The sequence below is a fragment of the Numenius arquata genome, chromosome 10 (assembly GCF_964106895.1).
Source record: "Numenius arquata chromosome 10, bNumArq3.hap1.1, whole genome shotgun sequence".
NCBI classification, from domain to species: Eukaryota; Metazoa; Chordata; class Aves; order Charadriiformes; family Scolopacidae; genus Numenius; species Numenius arquata.
Genome location: NC_133585.1, coordinates 27,003,525 through 27,025,509, shown reverse-complemented (window position 1 = coordinate 27,025,509; position 21,985 = coordinate 27,003,525). Strand labels below are relative to the sequence as shown.

The 21,985-nt window shown below is 36.7% G+C and overlaps 1 protein-coding gene across 1 annotated transcript in view; it reads left to right on the top strand.

Moving 5' to 3' along the window:
* EDNRA (endothelin receptor type A) overlaps positions 1-21,813 on the top strand; it is a 34,267-nt gene extending 12,454 nt beyond the window's left edge. Inside the window, exons 3-8 of the mRNA XM_074154306.1 lie at positions 4,336-4,463; positions 12,349-12,547; positions 16,410-16,562; positions 18,685-18,818; positions 19,274-19,382; positions 19,648-21,813. Of these exons, the coding sequence (XP_074010407.1) occupies positions 4,336-4,463; positions 12,349-12,547; positions 16,410-16,562; positions 18,685-18,818; positions 19,274-19,382; positions 19,648-19,788 (864 nt within the window). The 3' untranslated portion in view covers positions 19,789-21,813. The remainder of the gene's footprint in view (positions 1-4,335; positions 4,464-12,348; positions 12,548-16,409; positions 16,563-18,684; positions 18,819-19,273; positions 19,383-19,647) is intronic.
* Positions 21,814-21,985: the final 172 nt, after the last annotated feature.

Below are 21,985 nucleotides of genomic sequence, written 5' to 3'. Positions count from 1 at the left end.
TGTCTTATTTTGAAATCTCAGAGATTTTGTGAGTGGGTTTGCAAAAGCACAATCCATTTGACCAACTCATGGAGAACTGGGATACAAGTTAGGATAATCAGTCTGATTCCTCCTATCTTTGTGCCTTGAGAGAAAATGCAATGTACTATAATTTTATATTCATTTTGTTTGGAGATTAAAACATGCAAAACCAGTAGAAGAGCAGAGCCGGTATTCTCAGTCCTTATATTGTATGTAAGTAAATCAAGACTAATTCAATTACATTCCTGGGCCCATTTTTTAAATACAAAATAAATGTGGTTTTCCCTCTGAAGTTTCTGTACCCTGCTAGGGCAGAACAGAGGGCAACGGACTTGTTTTGATGTAAAATTAGTAAAACCAAAGACAGGATCAGATTTGCCAACTAAAAATATATACAGAAGAAAAAACTGGCACCTGATCCAAGGGGAAGTAATGAATGCATAGCTGATGCAGAATGATAATGGAGTATACCCATGGAAATGATTGCAAAGTTAATCTAAAAAATCACATAATTCTGATCCCAGTGATTTTGATTAAAATCAACTTGAAAAGAATGTCTAATGATTTGGTGCTGATGTTACTTCAATTAGTGGAAAAGTGTAAGAAACAAAAGGAATAAAATACTTTTAATCTTAAAAAAGGAGAGCTTCCTGGGGTGTGAGGAAGATGTGTACATGCTGTAACCATGATAAAGCTTCCCTGTGAGGAGTAATGAGTTAGTGAACCTTTTTCAAGTACAACACTTTTCTTTTTGAAGCTAATATTTGCCTTGTAGTAACACAGTTTCACAGTCACTACAAAGTGCTTGTTCATTTCTATTGCTGGGTATACGCTACAGCCACAGTCAGTGCACATAAATGAATAGGTGGCTATCTTTCTGATGCCTTTTAAAGTGTGATCTATAATGATAAATCAGTTTTGGGGCTCTGATTGGCACAGGGGATTGACAAAAGTCTGCTAGGGCTTCTTTTCCCTGGCAGTGCCATTTATAATTTAGCCTTCACTCAGTGGTGCCTGAAAACTATTCAGATTTTACCCAAAGCCAGACAAGAGTTTGGAGCTGAAATTCCACACGACTACAACTGGCTGGAGAATTACCATGGATTCAGATTACCCCTTCTTTTTCCAACATTTTTTCTGCAGCCCTGACATAAACTAAAGCCTCATGCAAGAGTTGTAGGCAAACGGCAAAATTATGCCCTGCAAAGATTTGGTATTATATTGCAAATCTATCTAGAAAATAATTCTGCCAGAAATTTCAATGTATTTCATTCAGTATATAATTACAGATAAAATCAGTGGAACTAATCAACAGCTTGCAGGCATAATCTCATTACCTTTTTTACTGAAGGTACTGACAATAGTTAAATCACCAATACAGGCGATCCATTCCCTAGCCTTCTGGCACAAGGGGGATTGGCTTTCATCAAATATGATTGTCCTAAACTGGAATACCATTGCAAAGGTGCTCGCATTTTCTCTGCTGTGGTCTTGATGGTAAATAGCAAACGTAACAACTTTTATATGATATTCTAACACTCTCAAAAACTAGGGAATAGACAAACTTGGATTGATCCTATAGGTTATGTTGAGAAATCTCATGGTAATATTCAGCAGAAGAGAAAAAAATAATCCAGTAAAAAATATAATGCCTAAGAGGTAACTCTATTCCTATTTAATAAGCAGTCATACACATAGGTTTGCTTGACAGTATTAACAACCAGTTGGCTGAAAGCTATGAGTTGCTAAAATCTGTCTTGAAATACAAGTAATCAAATGACAATATGAATATGGTCCTAGAAAGACACAGGCAGTATGTAGTACATAGCTGCTTCCAGTTTTTTTGAGGTATTATTTGGGGGAAAAAAAGCACAAGTAATTCAGCATTGTGATAAATGGCTATAAAAAAAAGGGGGATGTAAACAAGCCAGATCAGGACTGGTGAAGAGAAGATGAATTCTTACAAGTCTGGAATTCAGTGATAAACTTCCTGTACTCTACAGCAAAGTGCTCTGAAAAACTCATGCCGTGAAACTTAACTGAGGCAAAGGCAGATGCGAATTTTAACTCCCCACAGTTAACATTTATATCGTTAAAAGATAGTGATTACTAGTATGTTTCAATGTAACAGTAGTTAAGATAGAAATAAAATGTTTACTTTGAATACTACAGTTCTGCTAAAACCAAAATTTGTTTTTCTAATTCTACAGACAGAATCCACCCACTTTTACTAGATGAGTGTGATCCAGAGCCTAAGCTTTTACTGAAAAAAAATTTCTAGTCCTTGTGGTCGCAAAGATAACTCTCAAAACGTGAACTGAGTGTAAGCAAAGAAGTCTGCCCAAGTATGAAGACGACCTGGCAGAACAGGTCTGCAAGAAAATAAACTCTAAAAACAACAACTCAAATTTCTATTGATTAATTACATTCCAAACAGTATAATCTTTGTTCAGTTTTAACTGTAAAAATGTTAAAAATACATTATTCATAGGTTGTGTTTATCATTGAAAGAACACAACTATTTTTTGCATGCAGAATGCAAAGGCATTAGTCCTTGCACATTTGTGCAGATGAAAGTATGCTTCCTTGTTCCCTGTTTTCCATTCTGCACTCTTTCCCAGGAACAGCTAGGCTGTGGCACATCATACAACTTGTATGCATTGGAAATGCTTGTTCTGCCAGCAGTTTATCTTCATCTCATGCACTTGATAATAAAACTGTTGTGAAGTTTGAATCTATTTTAGTTCCATAAAACTGTCCCAGGTCTGGATCTGACATTCTTCAAAAATTCAGCAAAATTAGGTTTTAGAAGCTTTCAGAAGCTTGGGTTAGCTTATAATTGTTACTCCATGTTGTATCATTTGCTGTCTTCCTCTGAACCAAATAAAAACATCTCCAAATTTAGATGGTACCATCAAAATATTCTGTGTTCTAGGCTTTGTTCAGTAAGGCTTAATATAAAACCAATGATTGCACAGTAGTAATAATTATGTAATTATCCAGTAAGACAATTATTATTACTGCCTTTACAAATGTGCCCCTTGTTTACCTAGGGGGTACAACATCCACTGGGATGTTGACAAAGTTACATATCTGACTCAAGCACTTGATATTTTAATTTCAAATCTAATGCTTTCTATTACACAACCACTTTAACAGAAGCTGATAAAAGTATAAGAACTGCTGGGCACACAACAAACTCATCTTACTTCTTATTCACTATCCTACCCCTGACAAAAGGCTCAGTAGTAGAGACTTAGGGAGGAAGATTAAAAAACACAGTAGTGCAAGGGTGATGTTTAGTCTTCTGGTGAGAAAGTTTATTGACTTCATTTTTCAAAAGAACTATTCATGGTGACTGTAAGATCCCTTTCTTGAGTGGATTCAATTAAGTTAGAGCTCAGTACTTTGTATGGACTTCACAATTTTTCACTTATGACAATTATTATCTAAATAAATGAATGTAATCTGCCATTTTGCTGCCAGGTGTCCAGAAAAGGGAGATCTTCTGTGAATCTGCTGATAGTTGTAGATTTGACTGCCCTGAATAATTTTGTATCCTGTATTATGTATGTGTACTTGTTCAAAGCTTTAACAGTTACAGCTAGAAATATTACTGTTTACATGCTAATTATTCACAACTATTCACATAAATCAATGTATTCATATCTGTTATGTAAATGCCTCCTTAGAAATACTAATCTAAACTCCAGCCACTCATTCACATCTTTCCAAATGGATGCTTTTCTGTTGCCTTGTAGTACAGCCCACATGTATGTATGATGGTAGTCCTTTAAAACATAGTATGGAACGAATTATGTACATATAATATTTTCTCTGCACACTTAAGAATCTGGCAGTGAATATTGTCATGAGCTACATAGTGGTACATTTATAATGACAAGAATCTACTTGCGTGCAGCAGGAGAATTTGGCTCTGAGGTATTTCATTATGAACTATGAGCTATGCTTTGACTGCTTGGTTCTGGGACATGGTAATTGCAACCATTTATGATAGGGTTGAGATATTTTCATTATTCAGTACTGGTGGCTGAAGCACAATAATAAAAAATCTTTTAACAAAGCAAGTTACTATTACAACAGTACAAGGTCAACAACTAAGTTTAAGCTTGCACCCTTTGTGCTTCTATAGTAGCAGTTATTTTCCAGATTCACTCAGTACTAAGGATATGCTTGAGGTATGGAGAATTCAGGGTTACAATACCTGTGTCTAAGGCAAGAAATAATTACAATTGTTATATACATGCAAAGTTACTGTTTAAATATTCTGATTATTGTTTATCTTCTCTTTAGCTCCTTGCTCAGAAGTGGCCTTTTGGAGATTCTGAATTTGGACAGTTTCTTTGCAAATTCCTTCCTTTTATACAGAAGGCATCGGTGGGAATCACAGTCCTTAACCTCTGTGCCCTTAGTGTGGACAGGTACAGCATGTTTTACTCTTTTGACAGACACCATTCTTGCCCTTGCAGTTTTCCTAAAATGGGACTACTCAGTATGGTCGTCTTAGCAGGCAGACTACAGTATAGATGTAACTCACATTCTGGTTTTTGCTATCCTGGCTAAAACAAAGCACCACATCTTTGATTCAAAGTATAACATTAAGTCATTGAACTAATTAACTTCATGGGTTTTTTTTAAGGTATTTAAAAGCTCTAGTAAAGCATTATCTCAATTTCCTTTACCAGACAAAAAAGTATTCGGACTTCTTTCTTTCATATGACCGAATGTTTGTTTTGTATTTGAACAGGATCATAATCTTTAGTCTTAAAAATAATTTTTTTCAACTCACTGCCTATGGACCAGCGTTTATTTTGATGAAAAACACGTTGGAAACTTGCTTTGGTAGTTTGACGTTGATAGTTTGAAAATTAATGTCTCTGTTAGAAGCGCTCAGGGAGACACATCAACTTTTTAATAGAACAACAGCTAAGATGCTTTTAAACATTATTCTTTTATAGTTTTCTTCTTTATCCATTTAAGGCAATAGCAGATGAAGACTTCACTTCTGTCAAAGCTATTTTTATTGCTCTTGACTTTACTTGATCATGTTGTAGTCCAAAATATCAGTAATTCTGATACAGAAAATATTGATAAATAAAATACATTATTTGTATTAGTACAGCGATGCAAAGTTAAAAGAAACTTTGAAATTAATCTTGGTTTGGTGGTTTTACATAAAAAGTTGATGTACAAGGTTTGCAATGGATGAGTAACTTACTAGTATCCATACCTGAAATACAGTTCCTTATTACATTAGTAACTCATTAGCTGAAGCCAGAAACAAAATGGATGGAGTCACCATCCCTGGAGGTATTTAAGAAACGTGTAGACGTGGCTCTTCAGGGCATGCTCTAGTGCCCGGGATTGTTGGTTTGTGGTGGGGTGTTGTATGTGAGGTTGTGGGTGTGGGGTTTAGTTGATGGATGCTGCTTTTTTTTTTTTTTTTTTTTTTTTTTTTTGGGGGGGGGTGTTGTTGTTTGGTTGGTTTTGTGTTGTGTTTTTTTGTTTGTTTGTGTGTTTTTGTTTTTGTTTTTTTTTAATGTGGTTGGACTCGATGATCTCAAAGGTCCCTTCCAACCACTAAGATTCTGTGATTCTGTGATTCTGTGAAAAAAAATGTAACACAGGCAAGTGTTCTATTTCCATTTTTCAGGCTGAGAACTATGAAAAGAATTCTATTTCTCAAACAATATCTGTCCAGAATAAAATACAATCCCATGGATTGCTCTAAGGAATAAATCATAGATCAAGTACATATGAAACAGAGAATTTGTTAGATAAGTTCCGACCAATGCAGTTTCACTAGATTTAGTCCTACTGTTACATACAATTTCATAAACTGGAAGTAACTCAGATGAAGCTACCTCTTTATATACGTTGTGGGTTTTTTTACAAGCACTGATTTGCTAAGCCTCACAACAACCAAATGCTGTTTCCATTTGAGTATAAAGTCTTGCATGGGATCAGACTCAGACTATTTAATTTCGTCCCCCCATTTACATGCTTTGCCAAGGACATACTCTTTATTAATTGGAGCTACTCTAGTAAATGATTGCAGAGAATGTGTGTTTGAAAGCAGATGTATACAGCCAGATTCTGATATTGGCTAACACAATGTGAATCTAGGTTAAATCACCATAAAATCAGAATTTGAGAGCACCTTCAACAAGTTAGGTTGGGCACTGGAAGTGGCATAGTCACATTAATACAAACTTATACATCAGCTAATGTTTGCTTTTTACTATGGAAAATGAGTAAATATAGAATTATGTGCTGTCACAGCTGGACTGTTTCTGGTCTACAGGCAAGTTACTATTTTCTTTAAAAAGCTCCTGAAAACGATCTCATTTATAGTTATTTAGTGTGTCTATATAAGAAATAACATTCTACAAGGTAGAAAAAGATAGAGCCAATTGCTATAATAAATTCAGAGCTCAATAGCTTTGAGAGACAGGGATTGGTCTCTTCTCCCAAGTCACAGGCGATAGGACAAGAGGAAATGGCCTCAAGTTATGCCAGGGGAGATTCAGATTGGATATTAGGAAAAATTTTTACACTGAAAGGGTTATTAAGCCTTGGAATGGGCTGCCCAGGGAAGTGGTTGAGGCACCATCCCTGGAGGTTTTCAAAAGATGTGTTGACATAGTGTTTAGAGACATGGTTTAGTGATGTGGGGGGTGGTTTTGTATGGTTTTCTTTTGTTTTTTTTTATCAGAGTTAGGTTGATGGTTGGACTAGATGATCTGAAAGGTCCCTTCCAACCTAGACGATTCTATGATTCTATGATTCTATAATTGTTGACTCTCTGTCCCTCTTACAGACTACAGCTTTAATTTAGAACAAGACTATTTTTTTTTTCCTACAAGGGCTCCACTCCACTCATTACTACTGCCCTTCACACAAAGTGACTTGCACTGACAGTGTATTAAGGTTTAACTGTGCATGCCGGAGGGGAACAATGTCCACTCGCATGTGGAGAGGGTTTTAAGAGGCTGACAGAAAACACCAAACCAGCCATTCACCCTTCAGAGGAAGCTCACACTTGTTTCAAATGCCCCCAGGCATCTTTAAACTCTAGGTCATGATGGCGAGGATAGTCTGACTCTTTTTTCTAAATAGTGCCTGACTGTGACTAAGAGGAAGAATATTTACTTTCCTAAGCTTTTACTCTTGCTTATACCTCAGGCATATTAATTTTAATGAAGAAATGGTTGTAAGAAGAGTGAAGATACAGATCTCATTTATTACATGTACACCCTCTTCTTGCCTCCTCTGTATACCAAATTGCATAGAACATCATCTCAGGGTAGGTACTTTCATCTGGCCCAACTTCCAGTAAGTGTGTTAGATAAGTCAAGATTTTACCAATAACACAAGCTCTAAGAGCTTTATTGTATTAAGAGCTTTGCAATCAATACAATGCTGGCTATCTTTAAAATGAAGAACAGCTGTGATCTTTCACAACGAAGAATAGGACGATAACAGCAACATTAATGTCATTTAGGAACTGTCCTTACACTAATTTTGACAGTTAGTGCTTCTCACATCCTCGATCAAAACTCTCATTGTTTCTATATTGCTTTTCCCTCTTATAAAGGGCTGATACCTGCAGAACAGAATGTTATACTACTGGCCCACTTGAATAACTAGTTTTTGAATGTAGTCAAAAGGAACAGCGAAACAAAAGCATCTACTCCGTAAGACAGCAGGCATAGTGGGCTGATAGTCCTCAGACAAGCTATAGCCCGTAATTTGATTTCATTTCATAAGGCCCACAATTTTTTTAAAATTCTAGTTAGATACCACTATGGTAAAATTCATCCAAATTGTTCCAAAAACTAATCCGGGCCACAGCAAAAACTACAACCATGCTGCATTAATGAGGCCAATACTGGAAGGCGAGCTTGAGCTCTGAAATTATTATTTACCAAAGAATGATGAAATCACATACAGGGCGTAGAAAAGCATCAGAAATGAGCCAGTGGACTTAGAGTTCTCCTTTTGTTGCTTATCAAAAATGATAGTTAAGAAGCCACTGAAATATAATATCCAAGTACTGAAATACAGATGATGTATCAGATATCCATGGGGTCTTTAGCTCAGCAAAGAAAGATATAATAAGAATCTATAGAAAAATGTTTCTGATAGAAAAATTCCAAATGAAAATAAGGTACACATTTTTAACAATGAGGGCAATTAACTACAAGAACAAACCACCAGGACAAGGTGAAAGCATCCTGCTTTTAACATTCCCAGATCAAGGCAGGATGTCCTTCTGAAAGAAATACTTTAAACAAGTTAAAACTAGATAGGAGCGCAAGATATTTAATCGTATGTATGTATACTTCATGATGTAATGATCCCTTGTCCTTAAATACCGTGCATCTCTAAATATAAGTAGCAGGAGGGATTGCAGAGTCCACGAAAAGCAAGTTGGAATAAACAGCTAAGAATGGGAGAAGAGGGAGGAGAAAAAAACAGGAGGGAGAGCAACTGAAGAGCACAATATACTGAAGTTGACAGCACATGCACGAGCAGTAGAAAATGAAAAGGGGAGAGAGGAGCCACAACACTGAACAGAAAAAAGGAAATTACCTAGAAAAGAACTGAATATTTTAGACAAGTTTGGAGACAAAAGGGAAACAAACAGAAAAAAGAAAATTAAGACAAAACACACGCAGATTTTAGGTTGAGGAATTAAACGTAATGCATGATGCGTGTATTTTATGTCAGTTCCCTGGCAGACATCCTGTATTTTCTAAGTATGAGGGAAATAAACCCTGCAGTATTTTACCACTCCTAATTATGGGAGGTTTGTGGTGAGACAAATATCCTATATATTACATAACTCATGGAACACCCACTTGGAAAATTATACTACCACTACTTTTCAAATCACTCTTAAAGCAATGAGTAGAGACCAAGTAATAGCAGGTTAATATGCATTCAGCAAATTCTGATCTAATTACTGAGCTTCTTATGCTTTAGCTGAAACCATTCATAAAATTCTTCAACCAATAACACCTTATTTGATAGTTACTTGAATTGTGAACTGAAAAAAAAATTGCTAATAAAATATATACAGGACCTAAATCCTTACTGTTCTGCATACTAATCTTCTCATGCACAAAACAGATTTAACTCAAGCAGAACAGGTACAAAAAACCAAGACAGGAAATAACTGTATTCAACCCATTTGTTGTCAATTACATAGTTACACAGGTAACACAACAAAAACTTCACATTTCTTACTTGAAAAATATGTACAGTCTACAGGCCCTTGTTTGCTAAGAACATCATTCAGTCAAGGATGAGATAGTATTGTGTACCTTGTGTAGCTGATGGGACCGATTGTCAAATTGCCAGTCAACAGAAAGTAAAATTTGAATTGATTGTTAAATTTTCAGAGTTCACAAATATTTGAGTCTTTGTGTGAAAGGTTATGTTTCTATCAATATTCCATTTGGTCATTAAAGCCAAAATTTGGTATTTGGTAAAATAAGTAAAAGGATCACCAGTTATTTAAAATTAAATTTTAATTTTAATATGAATAAATATGCGTGAGAAGATATTATGCTGAATGTTACTATCTTAATTATCTCAGTATAGTCTATTTGTTTCAATGCTCAGAATTCCAACCTCATATACCTCCTCCCCATGAGTGAACCATTGCCTCCCTCCTTTCTGGTATTTTTTGAAGATAAGGATGCCTTTAGAAGATATTTTTATCTTCAATCTGCAAGTCCAAAATGTAGCTTGCTTTAGTATGTTCAAAATCTTTGTTCATACATTTCTGTTAAAGTGATGTTCTGGGAACCTGTCTGTAGTACACCCATGACTACGCGGTGTATGATATTGCAATAGATATCAAAGCAAAAGTTTCTAGTCTGTTTACTGCAAGAATGATGGCATGCAAGGCTCTGATCTTCCAGTGATATTGTGTAATAATGCTTTCTGAAGAGTTTGTAAGCAGCTTACAGCCTGATCTTGCATTCATACATCTTCCTTCCTCTAACATTAAGGCTACAGGGGATTTAATTTACAAGTTTTGCATCCTGTTAATAAGCACACTTCCAAACAAAAAGGGGGTGTCATACAGGAAATCAGAAGAAACGTTGCATGTGTGAATCCCAAATGAGTGTCTTGGTTAGAGGAAGGGTGAGGATGCCTTGAAAATACATTGAGGATGCCTTAAAAACTCTAAATTTACTAAACTCTGTACCCTAGTTCCTATATCCCTTAACTAACGTTTTTCCCCATCCGAAGCTCTTCATTCCTTCCATCTCAGAAATTCAAAATCCAGTACTTCCCAGTACACTCAAAGCACGCTAACCCAGAGTTCTCAACTACTCTTTTCCTGAAACCGTTATCCCTGAGCCTTCATGCCCATGCCAAAATTCTGTATTCCTTCCAATCACCTCTCTGCCATCCCACCCTCCCAGAACCTAATCCTTCAACCCAAAGCTTTCTAATCTAAATTTCCTTATTCTTTCCTTCCCTTGCCAAAGCTCACTCATCCCAGCAACTCAGAGCCTACATACTTACAAACTGTATCCTCCTGGTCTGCTGAGGGCATCTCCTTTCCCCGTACCTTTCACCTTCCTTGTGCTTGCTGGTACGCCCTTTTGCAATCCAGTTAGCAGCTGTCCAGCTAAAATCACCATCCCATTTGCTTTTCTCTGAAAAGCTTAACCTTGGCTTGTGCCTTGGAACAGTGTTAAGAACAGAGGTGGCAGCTGCACATATCCAAATGTATCTGCCAGGACTCAAGGGGGCAAAAAATGAGGGCACATCTGAGGAAGAAAAGAATACTTGCCATAGTCACGACAGTAAAATGACACAGCTCCCTATTATTTATAATCCGTTTCAGTGACTTCTTATTCTGACATTTTTAAAGCAGATGAATAACCTCTCTTGACTTTTTTCCTCCTTAACTAGGAGGACTATTTCATCAGTGGATGCCATGTAGCACTGTAATTCCCAATGAGAAGGTGCTGTTATTTTGGACCAGTAAAATAAGCAGTTTAGCAACTGCTATATCACCAATGACAGAAAGCTCTCCAGCATGCATTTCAGATTATTATAAAATCAAAAATATTATTTGTTCTTTCCATAATTTTTAGATAGCACTGTCTTTGCTAAATTGTTGTAACTCGTTCACTGCAGTTTTTGCTAGACAACAGTTAATTCTTCTACTGAAAATATTATTTATAGACTGGTTTGTACTTTGTATTGTATGCCTATCAGTTTTCTCCAAATAATTTTCGAACCCTTTGACCAGAGTTGACAGAGAGGTTGAGGTCTCAGAGCTAATAAATTTCTACATGTTCCTTGAAAACAGGCAGGCAAGTAGAGGAAAAAGACCCTCTCAGTTCCCCGACTGGGGGAAAGGCTGCACCTTGGTAACAAGAATCCTCCGGTATTGGAGAGAGGGAAGGTAAAGAGAGGAAAAGGAAAAGGGAAAAATGCATGGGCTTTATTTGAAACTTCCTTAAGAGTCCTCACCTTTTACCAAGATTAGTTATGAGATGCATACATAGGAAAGTAGGTTTCAATAATTCTACTTTTTCCAGAGAAATCTGCTATCCAAGGGATAAAGTAGTGGGAAAATACGCTGGTTTTGGCATGTACAGACTTTTCAGCTATGCACTTCAGTTTCTCATCAGAAAGGTGATGTAGAGGCTGAGATAGCTATCAGACAGTCTTAACTAGCACTAAGTTGTAGTCTAAGGCAAATACAGAATATGCTGACAAACCCAGTATTTTTAACATTGAATAGTGTGAATAGAAAAAATGCATTTTCACTTCATGAAGATTATTTTCACAGTATTTCACTGCATGGAAGCTGACAACTTCGCTTCAGATAGCACTGCTGTTACAGCTGAGGTAGCTGGTGATAGCTGTTTTCTATCTATTAGAACGGCTTGTGTGCCTGGAAGCTATTTTTCTTCTTGTTCTGTTAGCTGATCTAGTCTAAGATACAGTCTTACACTGTATCTTACACTCACAAACCTTGCCTACTTTAATTAGAAATCATAGTGTAGTCCACATAGCAGAATTCCACGCAATCCTGTGCCTAAGCAGAACAGTTGCAGCCAGCTCTCTGCTATCCACCCCTTGATGTGCTCTGCCATGTCCAAGGCGGCTTGATAGCTGGCAGAGCCCCTGGAACAGGCAGAAGAAAACCAAGCAATACAAATCTTAAGGTGTCAGCTTTAGGATTTTACTTAATAAATAAAATTGAATAAAGATCCTTGAATTTAAGGAAGAAACTGAAGGTTGGAAACTAATGACTGTCTCTTTCAGGTATAGAGCAGTTGCCTCCTGGAGCCGTGTTCAGGGAATCGGAATTCCTATGATCACTGCTATTGAAATTTTCTCCATTTGGCTTCTATCCTTCATACTGGCTATTCCAGAAGCAATTGGTTTTGCTGTGGTACCTTTCAGATACAAGGATGAAGGTTATGTTACCTGCATGCTCAATCCTACCAATAATTTTATGTTGGTAAGTAACATCCTTTCTCCTCTTTTGGGAATCCACAGTCTATAGGTTAGACAATTAAGATACTGGATTATAGTATGTTTTATTGATCCATTAAAGTGCAAGATGTATTCTAATGTATATTGGGGCAAAGAGGGTCCTTCATTTAGGGTGACTTGTCTCCACTTTCAGCCAGATACTAAATGGGACTTCACAACATTCTGATTTCTTCGCTACTGAGGATTCTTAATACAGAAATTTGCAATTCTGGCCTGCTTTAAAGTACAATCAAGGGAGGTATCAGGGTAGCCAGAGCCTTGGAAGGTATTGTGTTCCTAGGTACAACACCTTGGAGCTTGTAACTGTCAAAACCCATGTTTTACCATGATTAGTCATCATTTTGCATGCAGTAGCCAGCTCTTTTGGCAGATAAAGAAAAGGGTGGGGCCATGCTCTAACATAACTTTTCCCAGTCTACATCACTTACGAACATATTATTCTCAAACAGAGAATAATATCTTCATTTACAAGAAATCCTGACTACAAATCTGACAGACTCACATCTCCAACCTAGGTAGCTTGGGCACTGCTAGCTGTCATCTAGATACAGCAACTCAAGATCAAGAGAAGTGCCTGAGACACACCAGGCTGTTTTGGCAAGTTTTATAGCCCTCATCTTCTGTGCTAGTACCCACATTAGCTTGTTCAAAGCAAGTCAGGTGAGTAGTCACTACAGAATTAATAGATCTTTACTGCATAGGGGGATAGTGATTTTTTACCTGCTTTACGCTGAGAAAATGGGAAAGTGGTATCTTAATTTTTTCTCTGTGAACCCAAAGAAGGGTCAGCCACCATTCACCCAGTAATAAAAAAAAGGAGTAATATTTTGCTTTATCTCAGAGAAGGCAGATAGTGCAAGATCTTGAGGGAAACTCCATATTTTTTTCTGGACTACAATTTTTCATGATAGAGTGCAAGTTTCTCTTTTTTTGATGTCTGGCATTTCTCCTTTTATTGGATCAGAACATGGCTTGGGCTAGAATTGGGACAGGTCAAAATGGAGCAAGGAAATTTAGAAAAAGCGTGGATGATTAGTGTTTTTCAAGGAACATCCCTAAGTTTGGCAGGATTACACGAACTGCAGGGATGGCAGAAAGAGCAAGAGGACACAAAAGGAATTCCCTAATGGAAATAATTAATGCAGGTGAAGATGGAGTGAAATTGCCCAGGACCTACTATATCTTTGCTTCTGAACTCTACAGACTATGTGACTGTAGATACCGTAGTTAAGAATAAGATTTATGAAATGCACACTTCAGCAAATTTCCTTTTTGTAACGGCTGTTTAACTCCACAAATGTGCCTGCACAATCTCCCTCTCTCCCTAAGAAAAAGAATAGTTTTCTCTTCCCTCTTCTCAAAAACACTACAGTTCAAGTCTTCCATAAGCACGCTAACTTCGATGATTATTGTTCTGTTCTTAATGTGGAATAAGTGGAATAGCTTGTTTTGGTTTTGTTTTATTAGCAGGAATTAGTATCTTTTACTTGCTCAGCATAATTCAAAAGCTCCAAATCTCCCCACGCCAGCTTGATTTTCAAGGAAACAAACCAGCATTTATGTCCAAGCTGAGAATAAATGTTGGATGTGTCAGTCAAAATGAAGAGTGTTGTGTTTCAATGTGTTGCAAGCAAGTAGAAACATGAGATTAAAATGGAAATACCATTTTAACCTTAACTATAGTATTTACTACCACAAACATCACAATAAACAATTACAAAACTTTGGGAAGGAATTATGATTAACTTTTGTTTTTAATAGGAGCTTTATTCATGTTTAAAGCTACCCTTGAAAGATTTAAAAGATTCATGCTAGACCATGATTCCCAAGAGGGTGAGTGCACTAGGAAACTTGTTTAAAATGCGCGTTTCCTGTAGAAAACCAGTTCCATGTGGGCTTTCAAGACAAACAAAAGAATGTCTACTTCTCTTAAATCAACCCAATTTTGTGCTTTGATGTAAGCTTTGTGAAACTCAGATTCCACAAGTAATCATTTACAGACATTTTCATGTAGGTTTTATAACTTCACAAAGCCAGGTCCTCATACAGAATTGATGTGTTTGTTGGTCAGGGTTGTGACACAGAACTCTTATGTGTGTGTTTTCTTGACAGGCAATGCACACAAAAGCTGGTAGAGTGATATGGCAGAATGTTTTCTTTGTAAACCTAGCATGGCTTCAGACAGTACACATTTTGTTGTGCTGCCCAACCAATATGATTCTAGTCTGACTTGGAGGAGTTTGCCATGGAAAAAGATAATTGTCTCCATGTATTTGTAATCCTTTTCTCTGCAGAAGGAGTGGTAATTAGATTTCCCCTCAGCCCAAACTCTTCAAATGTGAGGCATATTGTTTTCTGGTTTTTTACTGGCAGAAGCTCAGTTCCCAGTGGGGGAATTTCTGCCTCCAAGGGGAGTGCAACTATGCAGCAGACCGAGGCCCCTCCTCACACAGGGATGAGGCTAATGAGGAGGAGGAAACAAGTTAATCAACAGAATTCAAAATGTTCTCCGAGGTGGGGTTGTGGCCTAGATAGAAGCAGCATATTCTAAATTAGCAAGCTCTGTAAGCAGCTAACTGTGTTGAGACAGAGGGAGAAAAATTAAAAGCATTCCCCTTTTTTTAGTAAATCAACTTTCCGGTGTAACTAAAGCAGATGTAAAAACGAACATTATTAAATAGTAGTCTATTAATTGCATCCATTTTTTTCATCTTTCAAAGTTTAGTACCATTCAGTTTTAAATGTAAACAAGATGTCAAAAGTTTGACTTTTTCAAACAGGATTAATATAATCCTCAGTTATTAGCATTTTGACATTTGGTGTGGGAACTGTGATGTTACAAGAGCACATCCGCTAGGAATAAACAAGCTAGGGGAAAGATTATGAGAAAGAAGGTTCCCTTTTACACACATCCATCTCAGTGACTAATAACATAGAGACAGGAAGTATTTAAAATGTCATATTTCAGTGCACCATTTTTGCTGAGCATAAAAGTTAAAAAACAAGATACAATATTTTCTCAAGTCTGAAAATATAATCGTCTACAGAAAAGACTAATTTTAAATGTTTTGTCAAATATAGTGTTTCCCATAATACATAAATATATTAATATAAATCACAGCTTAAATCACAGCTAACACTTAAAATTATACAGCAAAGTACTGCTACTCTATCAAGTCCCTCAGTGTTCTCTCACAAAAGGCAAATGGTATGAATGGCAGCCAAAGGGTTAAAAATAACTGTACCACTAGAAGGCATCCCTAAGCTGATATATATATATCAGACAAACACTTAGGAAGTGGCTCCTATCTGCCCAGTGCATAAGCAAACCAACTACCAATCTTTTCACTGATAACAAAAGGTGATTAAACTTAGAAGACATTTTGAATTTTCCTTTTTTGGAATCAGGACAGAAGCCATAGAGGTAAATGGCATTTCCTGACACAAGCTTTTAGTAAGATTTGTTATCTCAAACTGACACTGTCTACATTTTGGCATGTCTTTTCCATGAAACTGGATGCCAGTTTTCATGAATGAATGCGAATGTTCAGAAAACACAACTAAAAAAAATTAATTCCAATTCAAGACAGATTGCAACAAATGCACAGGCAGGTCACCCGTAAGGTAAAACAGATGTTTACACTGCTGCAATTCCGATTTTGATGTTGGTCCAAAATGGATCAATAATAAGAAAGTTTACATAATTGGTGCAGTTTACCAACAGACAGATACCAGAGTAACAGCTGTCATGCTTTCCAAGACATTTCTGTGGTACCTTCCATTGAATCACAAGAAAATATCTCCTCTTTTCTTTACCTTATCTACAGTTCTACAAAGACGCAAAGGATTGGTGGCTGTTTGGTTTCTATTTCTGCATGCCGCTGGCGTGTACTGCCATCTTTTATACACTAATGACTTGTGAAATGTTAAACAGAAGAAACAGCAACTTGAGAATCGCTCTCAGTGAACACCTTAAGCAGGTAAATATTAAGAACACCATTGTTTGAAAATACTGTTCTTCTCTCTTTGGGTTAGCTTAGAAATGTTTCAAAGTGTACTTAAATACAGTAAATTACAGAAATAGAAAGTGAGGATGTAGGTTATTTATTACCTTAAGGTATTCAATTAAACCTGGAACACAAGACTAAATCATAGTTTTAAGGAGCTATTGAAGACAGCATGCTCAGGAAACTAGCCAGTTTCTTTCTTTTCTTACCTATGTATGACAGTTGTGCTTGCCTGCTCTTTAAGCCCAAATCACTACTGGCTAAATGCTTTGAAATTTAACTACAAAGATTTGACAAAAAAAAAATGTTTCTTTTTATTCATAAAGATATGACTCCATGGGTCCTCCCTACTTTTGGCACACTTTGATATGCAACTTTCATTTCATACAAAAAGCAACTGTAGAATAACCTGGTTTAGGAGAGAGTGGATTTTTTTTTCCAGGGGTATTGCACTGCTGCAGTACCAGGACTGTACTGTTGCTTTGAAAAGAGCAACAGGAGAATAGTACAAACAAATGATCATAGAGTAGTCACTCACAGAACTGTCAGATTTCACTTTGCTGTTTTCGCAGTACTGTCTGATGTTTAATTCCTAGCTGAAATTTAAAAACAATCTGTAGCTTTTCCCCCGTGTTAACATCAGCCCCTCAAATTCCACTCTTTCCTTCAATTCCACATTCACAGATGTGAGTCCCTAAAGCAGCCCCTTCTGCATCAGAGTGAGTTCTCAGAGGTTCCTCCTCTGCTCATTCATTCCAGACCAGGGCAGATCAGAAAATCCTCCTCTTGTGCAGATCCTTCACTTTTCCCCCTCATCAGGCCCCAAGGCCTGCAACACAGTCTGTCCTAGGGCCACACACAAGCTACTCCACCCATTAGAACTAGAAGGGTACGTACAGGCTGGGGGAATCCACCCTCCAGCTTTCCCGTCCTGATGTGCAGTGCCCAGCAAGCAACTCGGGCTGGTTGCTGGAGGATGACTTTAACACCACTATTTATAAATGCTTGTCTTTTTAACGATCACCTTTTGCCCTTCTTTCTTTCTTCCTTCCCTACAGCCTTGTCCACATTAATGTCTAGTCACAATCCTTTTCGTATTTTGATGAAAACTGCTATTATAAGAAAGAAGAATCACACATTTTACTTTAAGTTTTTTAATGACAGAGCCCTGCAATGCTGCTTGTTGTTACATTACAGTGCCAGTTTCAGAAGCGGTATTCTTACCCCTTCCTATGCTTTTCTTTATCAAATCCATGCCTACCAAACACCACTGGTATGCATTGTCAAAAATCCAGTAAAACAACTGTAAATCTCTAGTGCCATTTAAAATATCCATTAAATTGAAATTATTTCCTGACTAAGTATTATGAGATTAAGCTGTAATACAGATGTTTCTAGAACTTTGCTTGTAGAGGAACTATTTACTTAAGAACATCAAGATCACATAGCAAGGATCACATAGCAAAATTAATATACTATGCAGTATCCCTTTATGTAACATTATGCATACTACATATAAAATAATACAGCAGAGAGAATTTAACATCCTGACTAGGTATGTGGTTGAATGGAACTTTCATTGCCAATTGATTTAGGTGTCTTGGGTTTAGGTTGCCCCACATCAAGAATGAGGTACAAGCGGTTTATCAATCAGGTGTGATCCCAGTTTCCCTCACACATGAAAGTTTTCTTGCAGATTATGCATGTTTCTGAAGAAAGAGGCTTGTCTGAGGTATTGCCAGAAAACTAATCCAGTGCAGAGGAATAAGAAGGGCGGGGAAAGTAATCAGGTTCAGGAAAGCCCAGCAGTGGATTTCCCTTAGCTAACATCTACAATGTCCTAGCAATGACCTGTGTGCTCCAGCTGCTCCAGTCTCATTAATAAGCAGGTTCTGGAGAGGATGGCCAGGATCAAGAACAAGGCCAGCCCCATAAAAAACAGTTCAGGCACATCAGGTAGTCTGGAAGCTCCACTTTGGGAATCCTTGCATGCTTTATCTAGATTATTTACTTTGCTGCCAATATCACTGCGCTACAATCACCTACCAATATGAATTAGGCACTCAGTCATAGTTATCTTTATTTCTTTTTCTAGCGTCGAGAAGTTGCAAAGACAGTTTTCTGTTTAGTGGTGATTTTTGCTCTTTGCTGGTTCCCCCTCCACTTGAGCCGAATTTTGAAGAAAATGGTATACAATGAAAGAGACCCCGGCAGATGTGAACTGCTCAGGTATTTCATTTTCTATGTCAATCAATTGTATAAAAAATTGATTTATAATTGATTTGTTTACATTTTCCTGTATTTACAACTGAAAATATATAATGCTGCACACGGAGTTTATGTGAGAAATGTGTTCATGCATGCAACTATGGTGTTAGGTGAGCAAACACTGTATTTTATGACTTTTCAGCTGCAGTTTTAATGGGGTAGCATTAAAAACTTCGGTTTTAATGGGGTAGCATAATTTCACTAAATGTTGCCTGTCACCATTACAATCACTTTCCTTTGGCTTCTGTGAACTTCTGTGAGACAGCCTATTATAGACATGGTACAAGATTAGATTGAGAGAGTTAGGTAAGAGAGAATTCATTTCTCTGACAGAAGAGATCGTAACCACAAAAAGCACAAATGCTTCCACAGTATATGAACAGTTTAAATGTTTTCCATTCTCTTTTGTTGCCTAGTTTCTTGCTGCCATTGGATTATATCAGCATCAACCTGGCAACCATGAACTCTTGTATAAACCCAATAGCTCTGTATTTTGTGAGCAAGAAGTTCAAAAACTGTTTCCAGGTAAGATCATTTTGATAAGATTTTTGTCCAGTTAATGAACTGTATTAAACCACTTCGTTATTATCTATTTTTAGCAGTTGGGAGAAGAGGCATGCAAAGGAATGAAAGATTATAAATTGTCTAGTTTACCTGCTAGCAGCTTGCATAGCACACATACCAAACTGAAAGTGGAACGATCCACTTTAACTAAAATGCTAAGCCAGTAAGTTTGACATAGTCTTCATATATAAACATGTAAACTGTGTGTTTTTTTTTTAATTTCCAGTCCTGTCTTTGCTGTTGCTGCTCCCAATCTAAAAGCTTAGTGACTTCAGTGCCCATGAATGGAACAAGCATTCAGTGGAAAAATCAAGAGCTAAACAATCACAATACAGATCGAAGCAGCCATAAAGACAGCATAAACTGAAAATTAAGGACTCTAATACCACTTCAGCATCAAACAGGAAAAAAAAAGTCACAACAAAGCTATTTCAACAGGAAGCCCAGTGACTGTTCCATAATCAATTCAGTCGTGCGTACTTGTACCTAATTCTAGAGGTGACCGAGTAGATTGACTGACTATAACTGTGATGTTCTGTAAACTGAGATCCACTGGATGGTCATTCTGTCTCTGAAAATGATAAAAATGAAAAAACTGTCTTGAACTACAGAGGTGGTTTGCTCTTCTGAACCAAGCAGGAACTGTCCGGTGTCTGTGACTGGTACAATACAGTCTTTTTACCTGATTGTCACCTAGAATTAATCACTCCAGAATTTTCCAGAAGATATCAAAATGAAATGTCTGTGACTTTATTTTCTCTCTGCCCATTTGTCTTTTTACTTTCATTTGTGTGGTGGATATATTCCATGCACCGGTATGTTTTGCATGTTGTTGTTGTTGTTGCTTATCAGGTTTATGTTGGAAAATGTTTTGGTCCACACCAGTATTTTATTTACTTAACATTACCATGGGTCAGGATGTTAGCTGGGCAGTTCACATTTGTAGCACTTCAGTACTCAAAAATAGGAAGAGACCATTTAAAGTAGCGTCAACATTTGGCACTTAAGCACAGATTAATACCAAAAAAGAGGTATTAATAATACAGTACTATACTGTGTTATTTATTCTAATGCTCTGTACAAAACGAACGTAATAAACGTAATCTATATCAGCAAAAAGAATGAAAGATGCCCACAGTGGGGCACCTTACAATGTGTTTTTAATTAACTTGCCATGTTAATTCTTAAACTATATGAACCTATTAATCTATTTAGATTATAGCTGCATTAAATCTTGAAGTCGAAACAATCAGTGGAACACAGTGAAACATTATTAAAGCTGTCCAAAGAGTTCTAAGAATATGGTTATTATCATAGCAACTATACACAACACTACTTACACATTGTAAACATGAGGTTATAGTCATAGTGAGTGCAGAACTATGGAAGTACATAACAGTTGGATGTGCATTAAGGATATTTGTGCCTTACGCATACAGAGTTCTTTGTCTTACTCTCACAACATTCAAGATTTTAATGGGGTTTGATAGTTTATTAGAATTGTTAACCATACAAATGCTATGAATAATATATAGAAAATACTGCTTGCATAGATGTAAACTGGTGATTTACTTACTATTTCCATCCATTATGGTTACATGGCAAGGGATTCCTTGTTTGGCTATAAAAAATTTTAATAGGTAGCCTTTAATTAAATAGTGGAATTAAATCATGTGGTGTCATATATAATATGCCTCATGCACAAATCTGCTAGGAAATTTATAGCATATATTGTGCCAGTCTAAGCAACAGTAATTAAAATTCCACAAATTTTTAAACATCCGTTACATTTCAAGTAAAAGATATAATCCTGCATACTTTTATTTACGAGGTCAAAATAGTGCCTATAGTGACTTCTGCTGCACAAGTTTCCCAAATGTTTACATTCACAGAAATCTTCTAAAGTATATTAAAAAAAAAGTTCTTTAAATTGGTTTATGTATTTTTGTGTGCTTTTGTCTCTGTGACACATATGCGTGTATAAATACATACAAACTTTTGTTCATATGTTATAAACCTATATACAGTCTTCTGACAGTGCTCTGTAGTAATGCTTGGGAGCATGGTATTGAATAAGATTTGGCTGAATTTTATGCAAAACATTTCATCCTTAAACTGTATCAAAAACCATAGTAAATGACTAAAAGTGCTCTCCTTTGAGAAGGTTGAATTACTGAGTCTCTTTACATCCTGACACTTTCACTGCTCCATTGACAGAATGTATTGAGCAGATGATAAAGGTAAACAGAAAACAGATGTGAAGAATGGATTCAAGTTACAAATTGCCCCTTCTTTATTTCAAGGCATGAAAAAGCTTTGTGCGCATTTCCCTCTTCTGTTATTTATGTGATGGTTAGATGAATAAAAAAATTCATACTATATCTGCAAATCAATAACCTGATTGTTCAGAGACAATCTTTTCTACCTGTCTACGTAAGCCAGTGAGAAGTAGAGACAAGCAGGACAGAAACTTTAGGACTCTTAACTTCTACCAAAAAAAAGCATCTACCTGCAAAAGTTTCAGATCCTTAAATGGACCATTTCTAGGTTTCACCAGCACTGAT